General features: G+C 42.3%; 1 protein-coding gene across 14 annotated transcripts in view; it reads right to left on the bottom strand.

The window, feature by feature from the left end:
• Positions 1-15,973, bottom strand: part of ZNF608 (zinc finger protein 608) — a 392,506-nt gene that overhangs the window by 50,868 nt on the left and 325,665 nt on the right. For all 14 annotated transcript variants that reach the window (XM_054694479.1, XM_054694477.1, XM_054694478.1 and 11 more), the window contains one exon: positions 5,424-5,679. In XM_054694479.1, coding sequence (XP_054550454.1) covers positions 5,424-5,679 — 256 coding nt within the window. The remainder of the gene's footprint in view (positions 1-5,423; positions 5,680-15,973) is intronic.

The following is a 15,973-nucleotide window of genomic DNA, read 5'->3' as shown; positions in this document are numbered from 1 at the left end:
GACATAGGCAGGACTTGGGTACTCTGGAAGGTGCATCCATTGAGCTGCTACGCCACCGAGAGCGATAAAACTCAATCACCCACGCTTTCTGCTGGCGACCACCACTGCAAGATGCCAGGAGAGTGATGATGGGCGAGTGTGCTGCCAATGTGAGTGGCACCAACAGCTCCTTGCAATTTCCGTGGGGTTCATATTGAGGATGAAGACTGAATCCTTTTTTCTCCATTATCACAGTGATTAAACAGCCATGCTCTCTTGCCAAACTGACATACTACGGCTAATTTATCACCATTTAGCACAGAACTGATGGGAAACATGTATGTTAGACACCTTAAAGCTCCCCATTACAGTGAGGGTCCAATCATCACTGGTTTACCAGGTAGTGGAATGCAGAAGTGAAAGGGGTATCTTACTCCCCTTGTGAGTCAGAGTGTAATTTATAAAATCACTGGGAAATACCTCAATAAATAGTAATATTTCACTTAGGAAAGTATTGTACCAACTATGTGTTGTGTTACAGAAAATAAAAAAATGAGCCTGTATTAATATTTAATTTCTTCTCCAATCAAAACTTAAAAAGGAAATGTTCTGTGTTTAGTAATAAGATTGATAAATGAATACCACAGAAAAGGAACAACACTACCATATGTGAGATCCATCAGCAATTATGTAGGATCATTTGCCTTTCCATGAATTAGCTTGAAACGCCTTATATTGCAAATTTAAACAGTATCCTCTTTATGACTTTGGAGATGCAGGAGAAGCAGAAGAATATCTCTGGAGGTTTAAAAGAGAATCATTTACTTTTCCAATTAATTACCTTTAAGAATTAAATCCCCAGGATGACTTTTCCTTCCTCGGAAAACACACAGAACATCAGAGGAAGGAACCTATATAAACAAACATTCTTCATCTCACACTAGACATTAAGTTTCTCAATAAAACCATGCTTACTCACGATCATAAGCAGTCATATGAATTACCAGTGACCCTCTGCCAACTCACAATGACTTTCTGAGTACAATCCTTTATTTGCTACTCTACTAACTTTCTTTAATACTCCATGTTTCTGAACTACATAAAAACACAGAAATGAACTATTGTGTCTGGCTCACCAGAGATACACACAGTAAGAACCACCCCACCATATAAATAAATTAAGAAAAGTGGTGCCCATTAGTGGTTCATTAGGGTTTCAATACTTCTGTGGAATTCATGTTCAGGGTCAAAGTTGGACCCTTATTCTATGACAGGGATTAAACAGCTGCTCACCAGCCACACCACAGCATCTTGAGAGACCAAATGACTCTGTGAGGTAAACAGGGCCTTTGTCCATTTGTACCTGAGGAAATGAGGCCCTAATATATGTGATTCCTTAAAGGCAGAAGGTCAAGTAGCTTCCAAAGAGTAGGAAAGCTCCTCTTTGCCCTGAAGGCAGTTGGTCTCACCCTTCTTTCCAGGTTAGAAGCTCCTGAAGAGCTTTTTATAAAAGACCAATGTCAGGAGATCTACGAGACCGAGTCAATCCCTGGGAATAGTACCTGGGTATCAATCAGTACGCTTTAAAAGCTCTGCAGGTGATTCAAAGGCACTGAGAACAGTCAGTTTTCTTTTTCTCACTTCCTTTTCTCTCACTTTGCTTAGCCAATAGGAGTGGAGGGGACAAGACTGACAGAATGGCAGAGGTGTGGTAAATAACACACACACACACACACAGCTCAGTAAGACACATGATTAAAAAAAAATTGAAAGGAAAATACTTCTCAAGGGCTAAAAAGCTAAGTTCAACACATATGTATTTACACACACTGCTGTATATGCCTTTTTTTTTTATTATTTCCCCCCCTCCCAAAAAGAGCAAATTTTCAAACAAGTGGCTATACATATGCATGTGTGTCCCAAATGTCAGGAGTGAAATGCTATGGAAATTCTTTCTAACATCTGCGAGTTATTATGCCCCCACATCACTGTTGCTAGGCATTCACCTTGAAGAAGAAAGAGCAGAGCAGAACCACGAAACATCCAAATGCAGTAATAGTTTTTCTCTCCCATTAAGCATGATCTGAAACCCACTAATTATTCCCAGAGGGATGTCTCTCATAATCCTCTGTTCCTGTGCACAATTTGGTTCTTAGGCAACCAGGACTTCAAGTACTGGCAGAAACTGAGGGGCAGGTCTGTGACCAAAAGAACTCTCCTCAAATGAGGAATTCCAAGTCCAAGAAACAATTAAGTATTAAGTGGGGATTTCATAATCCAATCTTGCTGTTCCCCACCTCCATCCAAAGAAATCACATGGACATTCAATACTCTCCAAAGACTGCAGAGAGAAGCTTTTAAATATCCTAGGATCTTACACACACACACACAACACACACACACACACACATACGAACACATATAATAAATTAGGTTGGTGAAAAACCCTATCAGTTAAACAATACCTTCAAAATGAAAATACCAAGGAAAAGATCTTATTCAACTCAATCTACAGGACATTATTCGAAGGCAACTGATAGTTTGATAAAGTGCTAGATTTGAAGCTCTTTATTAGTGAGACTACATTCGAGAAAACTACTGTGACTCACTTGATCCCTCCCCTGTGCTTAAACCCACCTCTTTCAGCTCTGCCAAACAGCTAGCTCCAAATGCATCTGTTCTGTTTCTCTCTCTGTTTTTCCCAAAAGGGAAAAAAATTAATGGTCAAATGGGTTTAATTTTTAAATTGGTACAAGGGCTTCAAACATAGTGTGCTGAGAAAAAAAAAAAAATGCCAAAGGAACGCTCTTGAAAATGGTTGCACATTAAACACACATCTTGTGACCCGGGCCTGCACAAAGACAAGTTCTTAAATTCTAGGGAGGTCAGAAGTTTAGTTTATTCAGCAAAAATAACTCTATTAACAGCTCCAGCTCCTTCTTGTCACCACAATAAACATCCACACATTCCAAATCCAGGAAAATGTGAGGCAGTAAAAAGAAGGTTGGATTTGCCCAAGGTCCCACTACTTTGCCTGACAAGCTTCTAAAGCTAATCAGTCCACCATATGAACATCTAGGCACACCCACAGGGATTGGGGAATCACAGCATAAAAGAGCAGGTTGTCAGAGTCAGGAGAACAATTTATTTTTTCAAAGAATGAGGTTGAACTGGTGAGGCTTTCTATATATCACTACCAAACAATCATAATAATGAATAATAGTATGCACTACAAAATACCACTACCACTGTAAAGCCCTTTAAGCATATGCTCAGGCGATCAAAATTCCTTATCAATTCATGTAAGCTACAGTTTCTAAGCACACATTTTCTTCCCCTAAATAATCTCAGATTTTATTAGTGGAGAAAGGTCAAGTCAAAACCCAGCAGATTTCTAAGTGAAAAACAACCCAAGTCTTACAGCTGCTCCAGAACATTTATGGCTAATTTTACAACATCTACCACCCAGTGAGGTCACACTGCAGGAACTAAAGTCTTATCTCATGTTGGAATAAATAAAATTATGACAAGCAATAAACGGATGGGTGCTACTACCTAGCTGAGAAATGGAAGGCAGTGCATCACCCAAGCAAGTAAATTATCCACGTCCAAGAAAGTCTTACATTCAAGTTCATGGAAATGAACCTTACTCCTTCCAAGCTTTTTTCAATTCCTGAAAATTGGCACCCAAACCGGTTAAGTGTAACCTTATTGAGATCGATTCGTTTTTCACACCAAGATACCAGTGTGAGACCTTCCTACATCACTTCTCTAGGAAAAAGGGAAGAGAAGGCAAATTGAACATGACCCCCCTAAAGAGAGGCATGAGGAAGCCTGCTCCCCACAGTGGACCCCGACCCTGAAGGGTGTCGGAGCTGGCAAGCTACATGGGAACCGTTTAATTTCTGCTCCTCTCACATCCATGCTCCCCAGTCTGCTGGTGGAGTATTGTTCTGAATGGCTCCCCAGTTAGAAGCACAAAGGGGAGTGGCTCCAAAACCCAGAAAATTCTAAAGTCAAAAGTAAATTTTTACTCTCATTTCTATTTCAGCAAACAAGATCGCTCACCACATCTACAGCCTTCATTCCCTTTCTCATGGTCCTTCTTAACACCATTTTTTTTCTTACTGATGCTATTCACACACATTTTTTTTCTCATCTTATAGAAGATATCTTGCAAGAGTATATTTAATGCAATATGCAGAATTCAAAGATTTTTCTAAGAATTTTTACTTTTCCATCTTCAAACAGCTCAATTATATTTTACACCTGTCACCTAATTTTCATCCTCCATGTCTATTCTCTCCTTTCATTCCCCCATTTGTCACTATGCTAAATATTTTCTCGCAATTACTTGCTTGCTACCGATTACTCTAATGCATCACCCTTTCCCATCCACTCAATCTTCTTTGCATGTAATTCACTTTCTCCCTAGGAGCTGCAGTTCTTGCGGTAGCCCTCGGTATGAAGGCTGACTGTGAGTCTCAGACCTGCTTGTTAGTTACCCTCATCCTTGCCCTTACTCCTCTGCAAAAAGACCATGATGTCAGCAACTGGCATCTACTTTATCCTTTACCAAGCTAAACTTAAGGGGGAAAACTTTCCCGTTTTCTTCATTTTCTTTTGTTCTACTCTACCCGTTCCTCATGGAGCAACACAGCTTTCTCTTTGCTCATTTAATGTAGATTATGTGTTGACCTCGATTAGTGACATTGGCCACCTGAAATACCTGATGATCATGTGCCACAAGATGGGGCCAACCATGGTTTGGGTTGACTATTGATATGGCCTAAGTTCTGCTTTGTATTTCCAATAGCAATGATAGATTGATCCTGATCTCTTTTTCCTGACTAATGGATTGCAAGGACTGCACTTGCCAGATGGCCTGTGGGTTAAGGCGCTAGGAAGGTGCCATATCTCCAAGGGCCATGAAGAGAACCGAGTAACTCAGTGGGGCTCAAACCTTTGACCTTGCCTTCGTTAGCTCTGAGCACCAACCACTCACAGCCACATCATGGCATTGGCCCTCATGAAATTCAAGAACATTTGCTCAAGTCCGAAGGTAGATATAAATCTCCACAACACAAAAAACAACCACTTCAAGACATATAGATCGGCTGGGACACCATGAAGGATCTCTGCCTTCCTAATTTCCACGATGCCTCTTTGGGGAAAAGCTAACCCTCACCCTGGTTCTCACAGGCCTTCCAGGTTAGCACTTATAGTGGAAAAACCACTTTTAGGGACACCTGATGTAGCCTGAATGCCAAAGCAACCATGAACAACAGGTCAAACATGGTTCTTGAGTCAACAAAAATCCAGAATGCATACAAACCTCTCTTCTTTCCTTTCTGAAGACCATACAACATATTCCCCTTTCAGGGAGACATAAATACACCAGGGGAGGACAACATGGGGAAATAGATAAAATAAATTGTATTTACCTTCTTCTGTTTCATGCCACACGATCCCTTCCAAATTCACACTGGTCCCGGGTTCACAGGGCCCAAGACACTCTGGCTCTGTCACTACTCCAACTTCACATGTATTGACACCCACGGAACGAGTCCGAACCAAAAGCTGTTCAACCGGTGCTGCAATATTGGATGAAGATGGGGAAAAGTAGGAGGGTAGAATCTGAGGCGTGAGACTGCTGGAAATCGGCGGTGGCGGTGCTGGCACTGTAAACAGGGGGTCAACCTGAAAGACAGACAGGCTTACTGCAGTGGTGCTGCATTCTGTGAGTGCTTTTTAATGCAATCTGTTTACATCACTTCTAGAATATATCCCCATTCCAAATTCCATTTGCAATTATAATATGCTTTGAGGGCTTTAATGGTGCCAAAATATAAAGCAGAATAGAAATGAGCATTTTATTTTTTCATGCCAAACAAGGTAAACACTGGAGCTCGGGCTTCCTGAATTATAGGCAAGGCTTCGATGCCCTTCTAAATTCACTAATGGACAACCATTAGCTTCAGTAGCTGTGAATGAAATGTGCTTGGCAAAATCAAGACTATCTGCCTCTTGGAATGAAATCTTATTTTCAAAATTACAACATTTTCCAAAGAGAAACTCTAACAAACACCACATATGCATCATTGGACATTGAAGCACAGGAGATGGACTAAAATTGTTTTCAAAGTACTTTATAAACCATAATGAATTAAATCACCACTAAAATGTATTAACTTACTCTGCTGAATATATAAAATACATAAACTTGATTACACACACTGAAACACAGAAACTGGATATTATTAGCATATATTAAACATCAACTCCTAATTAAGTGTTCTGCAAAGTTTAGCAGAATTCATATAAAATGGGGAAATAAACGTGTGCCCAACATCAATAGAACTCAAGTTTTTCCAATGCGCATGACCTTTCAGTGGTTCAAGATCCCTGTGGCGTGTGACCAGGCTTAGCAGCCCTCTTTCTAAATCCAGGAAATAGAAATACAAGATCTTGTACTGCAATTATCTCCTCTGCACCCCTATCCTGAGGAGAGCAGCAAAGGAGTTCTTCACCATGAAAAGTTTAGGAGTCCAGCCACAAGGAAGCTGGTCTCGGCATGGACTAAAGAGGTAAGCCACCAACCAACTCATTCATTCATTCATTCTTTCATTCATATGGCCCATTTTAATAACTGTTAAGAATGCTACAGAATAGCTTTGGCCCTGCTGACAAGTTATCAAACACGAAAGAGCACAAAGTTCATGAATACCAGGACTCCAAATTACCTATGTCTTCATCTTGAACAATGACACCATCTGAGAATAAGGGACAACACCCAGCATGTTTCATCAGCTGGACTAACAAATCATGTACATGAAAAGGACACATAGGTGTTCTGCTAAAATGCTACCTCAGTCTATTCACATATTCCCAGTTAACTCTCAGAAGAAATCAACACTTGGCTACAAATGTAATACTCCATAATCTTTCTTGTTTAAAAAAAAAAATTCACACACCAGGCATGTATTTCAAGATAAGTCATATGAGGAAGTGCCTAGTAAAACAGCTGAAGCAGTCATCTGTGTGGGCTCCTTGTTCATATAACTGGAGGAACTATTTCTACAGTTTGCATTTCACCAAAATGATAAACTGACGTTCACTTGCCTGAGTGATCCAAGATGCACTAGAACAGCCCTTCATCCATCTGCATGTTAAAGAAACTTAATTTCCTGCCCTCAAAGCTGTCATAAAACTTCTTTCGCTCCATACTTTGTTTTTTTTCTTTTTACTGTTCTGCATTCCTGATCACAGGGTCCAAGAAAGAAAAGAATTTAATAGCCCCAAACCCCAGGTCTGGTGATTTATGCTTTCGTGTAAATGCACCTTAATGTGGATCAAAGTTCACACTGATAGTTCCTATTTTAAAACTGAACTGACAAATGAAGAAAGGGGTTCCGAGGGAGAAATTTAAGGTGTATGGCTGGGGGGATGTCTAAATCTGCCTTGTAGTTTTTATTGCAATTAAAAAAATGGTGTGAGACTACAATCACTTTCCAGAAATTAAAAAAAAAAAAAAAAGACCAAGGAAAATTATAAACCACCTACTGCACTTTTTTTTTTTCATGTTTCCCAACAACCTTTTAATTTGTATAGTTAGTTGTAAATTGGCTGTTTTATGGTGCTCCACATATAAACTGAAAAGACTGATGGGACAATATTCTCAAAATATTCTTTAACCACTTGATCAAAAGCCAACACTAATTCTGAGAGAATAAATATAGCTTCAACAGCATAAACAAGAAAATGGAATAACACTTAAAAGGTGAGGAGTCTCAGAGGGCATCTGTTCTCTGATTTAAGTGATCAGGACACAATGGGGTGATGTGCACACGAAAACTTACAGGAAGTCAAAGGGACATAGCATGTAGTTACCAGGATATTGGCCCCAACTCTGACAACTGATTAGCTTGTGAGTTTTGGAGAATCATTTAATCTCAATGATGCTCATTTTCCTCCACTGGAAAATGTATTCTTGGACCTTCTAATATTGATAATAATCCCTATTATAACTCAATCCCTGTATCAACCTCGCTTATGATGATATTATACATACAGATACACATATACTATTTGGGTTGTTGGTGTAACTCTAAAGATCAAACTTCAAAAGAATTTACATTTGGAGAAATGAAGAACTGGGGGGTGTGGGAAGATGGTATCCTGGGCCTGGGCCTACAAGCAAGCTGACTGTATTTATTTCCCTGACCCAGTCCAAATGCAATGGAAAAGTTAGTTGATATTTATAAAAGGGACTTGAGAACCCGATCCCCACAGAGTCTGACTATAAATACAAACATAATCAAAAACAGTTCACCAATATGGTAATAATCTAAAACCCTTAAAGTCAACAGGTAAAAACAATAGGTGATAAAGTTACAAAAGTGGCTCAATTCTTGGACTCAACACGAGTCAATTTCTCTTTTATTTTTTTCCACTACCGCATGGTAGCTCAAAACTGCCATCCCCATAGGCTCAGGGATCATCACTACCAGTGAGAGGAGGAAAAGGAGAGATTTCAGGATTTGGAGTGCAGAACAAGAGCAAAATCCACCCGTGTGGTATTATTGGGAGTCGCTCCCTCCCCCAGAGGTCACCAAACAGAGATTGAGGTGGAGGATTATAGCGACTCGCAGCCATCTTTCATTTGTCGGCTAAAGCTACTTTTAAAGACCTTCCAATTTCTGACCAACACAGAAGAGTCTGGGAAAAGTCTGAATTCCACAATATCTTAAAATAATAATTGGATTCATGATATCAATGGACAGGAATGACCGTCCCTTCAGCCTTTTGCTCAAAACACAAGCAGCTAAGTTCACACTTCCAGGATTTCCCTGAGACAATCACAGAATGTTTAAGCGACAATGTCAAGGTCACCTAGTCCAAGCTACTCATTCTGGAGAAAACCATGGCTCATATTTATGCAAGGGCAATAAGCTATCTTCAGTCGCAACTCAGGTGAGCATAAAGAAGCAGAATCCCACAAGCAGAAAATTTTAGCTAGAGGTCAGTACACTAGGACACAAAAGAGGGGGAAGAAGAGAAATAAATCAGTATGGTTAGTTCCTTCTGTCAGTGAATGCTCCCAGTGAGAACGGATTCTCCCTCCCTGCCCCGCAAAAAAGGTTTCAGTTCAATTGTGTGCTGATGCCTACTACAAAGCCACAGGTATCTATATGAAAAGTAGAATTTTTAAGGATTTTTTTTTTCAATGATATTTGCCTTAAACAAAAGATGAGCTCCACTACATCCTGATTTCTCAGGTCACTGAACCATAGACTGAATCATAACTTCTTCAACCCAGGAAGCTTGTTAAGACAGAGGGTTGCAACAGTTCCCGCAATTTCTGCCCCAGTGGGCAGAAAGCATGCACTAGGATGTGGTACCATGGGCCTGTGGGTGCTCTGGGTTCAAATCCTAGCCTATGGGCACTTGCTGGGTGCTAAATGGGGCTCTGAGCAAGTTATTGTGCTGCCCCTCAGAGTCAGTGCCAGGGTCAAAGAAATGGGAGGAAGAATGGTTACCATGGGATGAAGAGTGAATGAGGTAATTCCTGCAAAGTGAATGCTCAGCAGAGTGCCAGCTCAGTTAACAGTGGCTTTGGAAAAAGGAGGGGAAAAAACGTCCCTGATATAACAGTTGCCTAACCCTGCATGCAACCTTACAAAGCTCCTTTTTATATCCTTCTATATTTAACGTAAATCTATAATCCCCTCCAAATGCATGGTTAAGTGCGATTACAGTATGTTAAAAGTACAAGAAAAAGGGCTTAACCCTAAGAAGCTCAGCCTGGGGAAGCGCTGCTCTTTCACACGCTGGCATCTGGCCGCAATCAGTCATCCTCATCCGCCTCCAGATCACAGCAGATCTAATGAGTCCCTGCATCTACAAAGTCTCCTCCCACAAATCTCTCCATGCATCTTTTTCACACACTGTACCCCCAAAGTCTCCTTTTATTCATCTAAACTCAATCACTTGTCTACCCAATAAAAAATATAACTACACCAAGCTGTGTGCCAGGCGCTGTGCAGCCCGCTAGCAACACGACAGTGGGTCAGAGCCTGCCTTAGTGGGCAAGACTACAGCAGGAATCAAATAATCATATAGCAAAAGTACAACTGTAACTATAGGACCACATCTGAGGAGCTGCTCACGGTGGCCTAAATGCAAAAAGGCAGGTACTGGAAGTGGGTGCAGTGTGGGGGGGTCAAGCTTCCGGGCTCTCCCTTGAGCTACCTAACCTTAGGCTGGTTGCCTCATCTCTCGGGGACCAGTGGCTGCATCTGTAAAATGTAAATAATACCTGGCTATAAGTGACTATTGCATGAGATTGAATAAACAACCTTAAATTAGGGCCCAGTACAGAGTAATGCTCAATAAGGAAGAGCTGCTGCCTTTGTCAACACTATCATTATTACAAACAGCCTTGAGGTCTGAACGATAAAGAATTCAATAGGAGATTTGGCCCTGGAAGGCCAAATGCTAGAACTCACTACAACCCAAGGTAATGAATTCAAGAAAGGTGACTGGCATGAATATCTTTCTGGAGGGAAGTACCCTAAAATTGTACTGATCAGATCTTCCAATTAGGGGAAAAAAAAAATCGGTAGAGAACTGTGAGTTTAGGAATACTGCTAAGTAACTGGAATGAAAGATCGACATAGAAACTGGCCAGCCTTTGCAAGAGTTCCTTTGTCAAAATTCTTTTCTGTCATCTTGATGGGACGCTGATGTAACCTATTACAGCCCAAAAGACGGAAGCAGGAAAGCAGCCATCTCCAGTGGAAAAAAAGACCCATAAGTCTAACAGCTGGTGGTGGCAGCCTGTCAAACTGAGGAAAGTTAATGTCAAGAACAGACGCGCGGCAGTCTCTCACTGTTATTTTTGCATGATTATTCCCAGGTGTTGGTGCACGCTGAGCAGTAGCCTGGCTATTTATCACTCCAGAGAGCCTAAGAGCATGGGAGTGGGGGAGCAGGGAGGGTAGAGGGAGGCAGGGAAGAAAAGGTTATTTACACAGATAGCAGCACTTAGTGTGTGTAATCAGAGGGCTGGGGAAAAAACATCTGCAGTTATTCGGGCAATATTTTCTCTGTTCACCTTCTTTCAAGGGTTTCCTGAGTGCTGATGAGCAAGGGAGGCTCCAAAGCTGGAGTGTTAGTGCAAACGCAGCTTTGCATCATTTTGCACTGACGGTGTCAGCCAGGGATGGGTTTCATCCAGTAGCTGGAAACTGACAGCGAATGAGAAAGGGTGGCCAGGGCAGGGCTGGAGGCTCCAACAGGCACTCTGCTCCACTCAGACCCAACAAAGAGACAGACAGGGGCTGTGCCAGGGGACAGCTAGTGCTGCCAGGCAGGGGGAGAAGGGAAAGCCCAGAGACAGGAGAATCTCAATGACAGATTCCCTCCCACACCCAGGGGCACGTCTGAACCCTGACAGGGCAGCTGGCCCCCAGTTTCTTCCAGCTGTTACCACAAATCTCCCTACTCATCCCTTTATTAACCCTTCAATCCTGGGGTTCTCAGATCACTAACAACCCGGGTGGGAAGGGGGTTTTATCTTGCTCACAGTCAGTATGTCTACAGTCTACAAGAGCACGGTGGGACACGATTACTTAATGCTCATGTTTCCTCCATATCTTGGTATTTGGCTCTTTGAAGAGATTGCTCACAGGAACCTCTATTTTAAAGAGCATTAGACAGAGTGCAGTGAAATCACAGCTCTTTAGAGGTGACCACTGCTACTGTCTCTTACTTTGCATTTTGGCCAACCTTTCCACTTGACATCACCACTTCATTAGCAAAGCAAAGGAAGCTGGAGAAGAAAAAAACAAAACAAAACCGTTTTCCTTAAGCATTGATCTTTTCTCCCAAAAGAATCCTCAAAGATGAATCTCATGCCTAATGGACAAACCTGGGACAAATACATTTCATATTCCTAATTCTATCTTTCCTAGATGAGCTGGAGACTTCTCCTTTTAGAACCATGATGAAAGCAGTGGATACTTTGCAGCTCGCTGAGGTCAATGTGGACAAATTCTCATGAATAATCTACTGAGGACCAGGCAGGAGACAACTTCTATCTCATGCAACTCTCACAACATCCACATTTTAGAAAGGGAGAAACTGAAGATCTCAGAGAATGGGAATCTTATCGAGGCCAAATCCCTCTGAGTTCAAAGTGCACAGGCTTTCTAGGTAAAAGCAGATACATCAGCAGCCACGGTTTCACAGAAGAGCACAGAAGGTTTATATTGTGTGTCCTCTCATTCAATCCTCACACCAAGGCTGGGAAGGCAAGGACTTGACAGATGAGAAAAAAGGAAACTTGGGGAAAGGAAGTTTAAAGGACCACTTAGGGTAGGTGGTGGAGCCAGAAGTTGAACCTACTTTGGTCTACCAAAAGCAAACATCTAAATTTAAAGTAGAACACAAGACAAAAAGAAACCTTCCTTCCAAGGTAATTTCTGAACCTTTGCTGCTTGTTAGAGGCCACACACCTGAATCACTTTTAACTGCATTTATGCACATTGTTCAAAACAGTGTCCTGCCATGCCTTCACATACCTCACTCAAAAACCTCACTGAAACCAAAGCTCAGGTGTGTGGTTTTGTTGTTTGAAATCATTGCAGTGCAAAAGCCACATCTATGTACAATGACTGGGAATTATACTGTTATTTTCATTTTCTCATTCCCAGGTGTGAAAAACCAGTATTTATTTGCTTGTCTGCCTGCCAGAGGTTTAACTGCTGCAGTGCTATCAAAGGTTGGGCCACTGACCAGCTAGGACTCAGGCCCCTAGATCAGTGGGGCCCAAACAGGTGCTTGCACCCCCAGCCAGGATCCCAGCCACAGAGAAATGGCAGTATGGTACAGCTGGGGTGAAGCAGGCCACTGTCAGCGCATCAGTCCAGAAGTGGTGCTATGTGCAGGTCTCAAGGCAGAGACACACAGAGATCAGCCACATGTGTAAAATAAACCTCCAACAACAGTGACTATTTTTAACTTCATTCTCTAGTCATTTTCAAATCAAAACAGATGATACCAAGTGAGTCAAGAAAAAGAGTATAATTAAAGCACTCAACCCAAAGGTTTACCATGGGGGAGGGGGTTGTTTTGAAAGCCAAACCAAACTGTGCCCTAGAAGGCCCTCAATTGCACAGAATTTCTGAGTCCAGTGACCCTGCTGGTGGTGGAGGGGGGCACAGGGACTCTGGCCCTGAGGAGTCTCCACCAGATCACATCAGTTGGCACCTGCTTTGGGCCTCATTTGTGTTCTTTAACAACAACAACAACAACAAAAAACAAACCCAAACTGTCCTACTGCTAAGCCTCAGATACTCAGTCATTTTAAAAGTGTCACTGACATCATCCACAGCTCAGAAAGCTGGACGGGCTGCAAATAGTAGCTGTAAATGATCAGGATTTTCCTGTCTCCTTCATAAGGGTTCTCTGATTTCCCTGAATCCTGCCTTCTCCCAAAGACTCCCAAAGCACAAAAGGAGCCACAGAGAAATGAGGCCACGGGAGGGGCCCAAAGGTCTATGGTGAAGGGATATGGATGCCCCGGAGTGAGTGGGGGCCACTGATGTATAGAACCTATTTCTTTAAATCACACTGTTGTAAACCAACATCACCTCAATAATAAAATAAAATAAAATGAGACCATAAAAAGGTACTAGAGAGTCTGTCTGCTTGGACTGATCCTTTCAAGAGTCCCTTTCCTCTTTGCAAAGCTGAATTCCAGAAAAGTTTCACTCAAATCCCATTTCCATCAATTAGATCTGTTCCCATTTAAGAGCGAAACTTTTTAAAAAGCTCAGTAATAAAAATCTGGGTTTATGACTCTGGATTTTGCTTAACAAGGAAGCATCTATATTAGCAAATCAACTTACCTCAAAACAGTGGAGCAACGAGTATCTTAGTAATACTGGCCATCAATACATGACCTATCTATGCGTGGCCCTAATTTCTCCTCGAAATGAGGTTGAAGTCAGGGAAGATTGGAGGCTCTCACCCTCACCTGGCTGATCACAGGTATGAGGTTTTAAGAAGGGAGAAAGCTTGGGGTCTCCCTGGTGGCGCAAGGGGTTAAGAGGCAACCTATGGAGCTGTCTGTAGCCACTGCAGCACAAGTTCAATCCCCCACCAGGGAGCAACCCACCTAGCACAGCAGACCTCTCCTGACTCGCCCGCTGCTCCCCTTAGCAGTGTATTTCAGTCAGTCTGCCTGTTCTGGTCCCCACTCTGTCTCTGATGAATCCTCTCACCCTCCCACACCTCAGGCCTGTACCCCAGTTCCTTGTATACATAAATAAATCCTTAAAAAAAAAAAAAAAAGGGAGAAAGCAGGGAAGCAAAAAAGGAAAGAAAAACTGGGTTAGGAGAAATCACCTGACTCCTATTCCTCTCAACTAAGCGCAGTTCTTTTCTCTACCATATAGGAGGGAATATCACTTTGATACAGATAAAGGGAATATTTTCAACTAAAACTTTAGACATTTGGATTATAAACACAACAGAATCTGGTCATAATAAATGAATTAACAAAAGGTGCCTGAATCACTCCACATTTCAGGAACTGAGGTGGTGCCTGCCTTTCCGAAGCATGGGTTGGTCAGCCGCAGAGCAGACAACTGAGACTGGCTGCCCAGGATACCATTCACCTTCCTCCATGTAAAATGTAAATACTGCTCATGAAAATTCAGCACCAACATTGTGTCCCTCTTCTCATCACACCTTCCAAATGCTGTTCCAGAATACGGATCAATTCCAGTAGATTAATGCAAGTTTCGAAATTTTAACTTCATATTAAATCAAGCCACTCAGTAAGGCTCTCCAAGGTTTAATCATCAAAATAGAATGATCACAGAGAATCGCATGGCTCCAATGGCCTTCCACACACCCCTACCTCCAAAGACACCTTGGACACACATTCATCATTCAGGTGAAAGCTTTCCCCAAAGGCCAGGGTGCGTTTTCTCATTTGATTTTGTAAACTGAAGAAACTAGAATCTGAAGACATGTTATTATCTCTAAGGTTCGGAGGCAAAACCAAGAGGGCATAGGTGACCCCATGAGGGCTACAAAATTCTGCATCACAACTCAAACCTATGAAAGGTTCATCTCACGGAGCCCCACACAAAAGAGCTGCTCACTGGCCCAAAAGGCTGTTACGCCTCCGGAGAACAGAGAGAGAACCTGTCTTCTGACCATTTCTTATGCTGTCGTCCAAATATTTTATGCATATAAAAACCTGCAGAGAGGCAGAGATCACTGTTCATTCTATAGCCTTCTGCATGGCATGAATACTAACACGTAGTATTTTTAACAAAAACACGCCATGCCATCTCACTTTGGAACGAAAGTGCATACAACAAATGCAGAAGGAGGGACGTGATTAAGATGGCCATTTTTCAACTGCTCCTGTAGAGGTCCTGATATAAATATCAAGTCAAAGGAGATATATATGACCCCATGGCCCTGACTTTGTATAGGTTGCTGCTTAAAACTGCCTCATATCTGGGCAGGCCATTCCCTCACCCAACAAATTTTTGCCAGGTGCAACTATGTGTCAAGCATTACTGCAGGAGCCCGCAGCTGCAGAAGAGACCAGCAGTGGCTGCAGAGCAGACTGTGGTCAGAACTGAGCTGGTCAGTTAGGCCCAGGGCATTGTGGGAGTGCCACGGGGAGGGGCTGGGAGTATATGGGGGGTGTTAAAGAAATGCATCCTGGGGCCTGGGCTAAGGATGTAAGCAACAGGCAGGGCTGGGCCACATCTGACACCAACATTCAGTTAAGGGGCCGGGCGTTGAAGGGGCAAGGAAGGAGAGTTAAGGCTAGAGAATCGGACAGCTCACAAAAGACCCAGGTCAGGCTACGCACTGTGGGGAGAGTGGGTTACTGAAGAAACTAGAATCTGAAGACATGTTATCTCTGAGGTTCGGGAGCAACACCAAGAGGGCACAGGTGATC

This window comes from Talpa occidentalis, unplaced genomic scaffold, assembly GCF_014898055.3.
Source record: "Talpa occidentalis isolate TD23 unplaced genomic scaffold, MPIMG_talOcc4v2.1 talOcc4.13, whole genome shotgun sequence".
NCBI lineage: Eukaryota > Metazoa > Chordata > Mammalia > Eulipotyphla > Talpidae > Talpa > Talpa occidentalis.
This window is presented reverse-complemented; position numbering and strand designations above follow the sequence as displayed.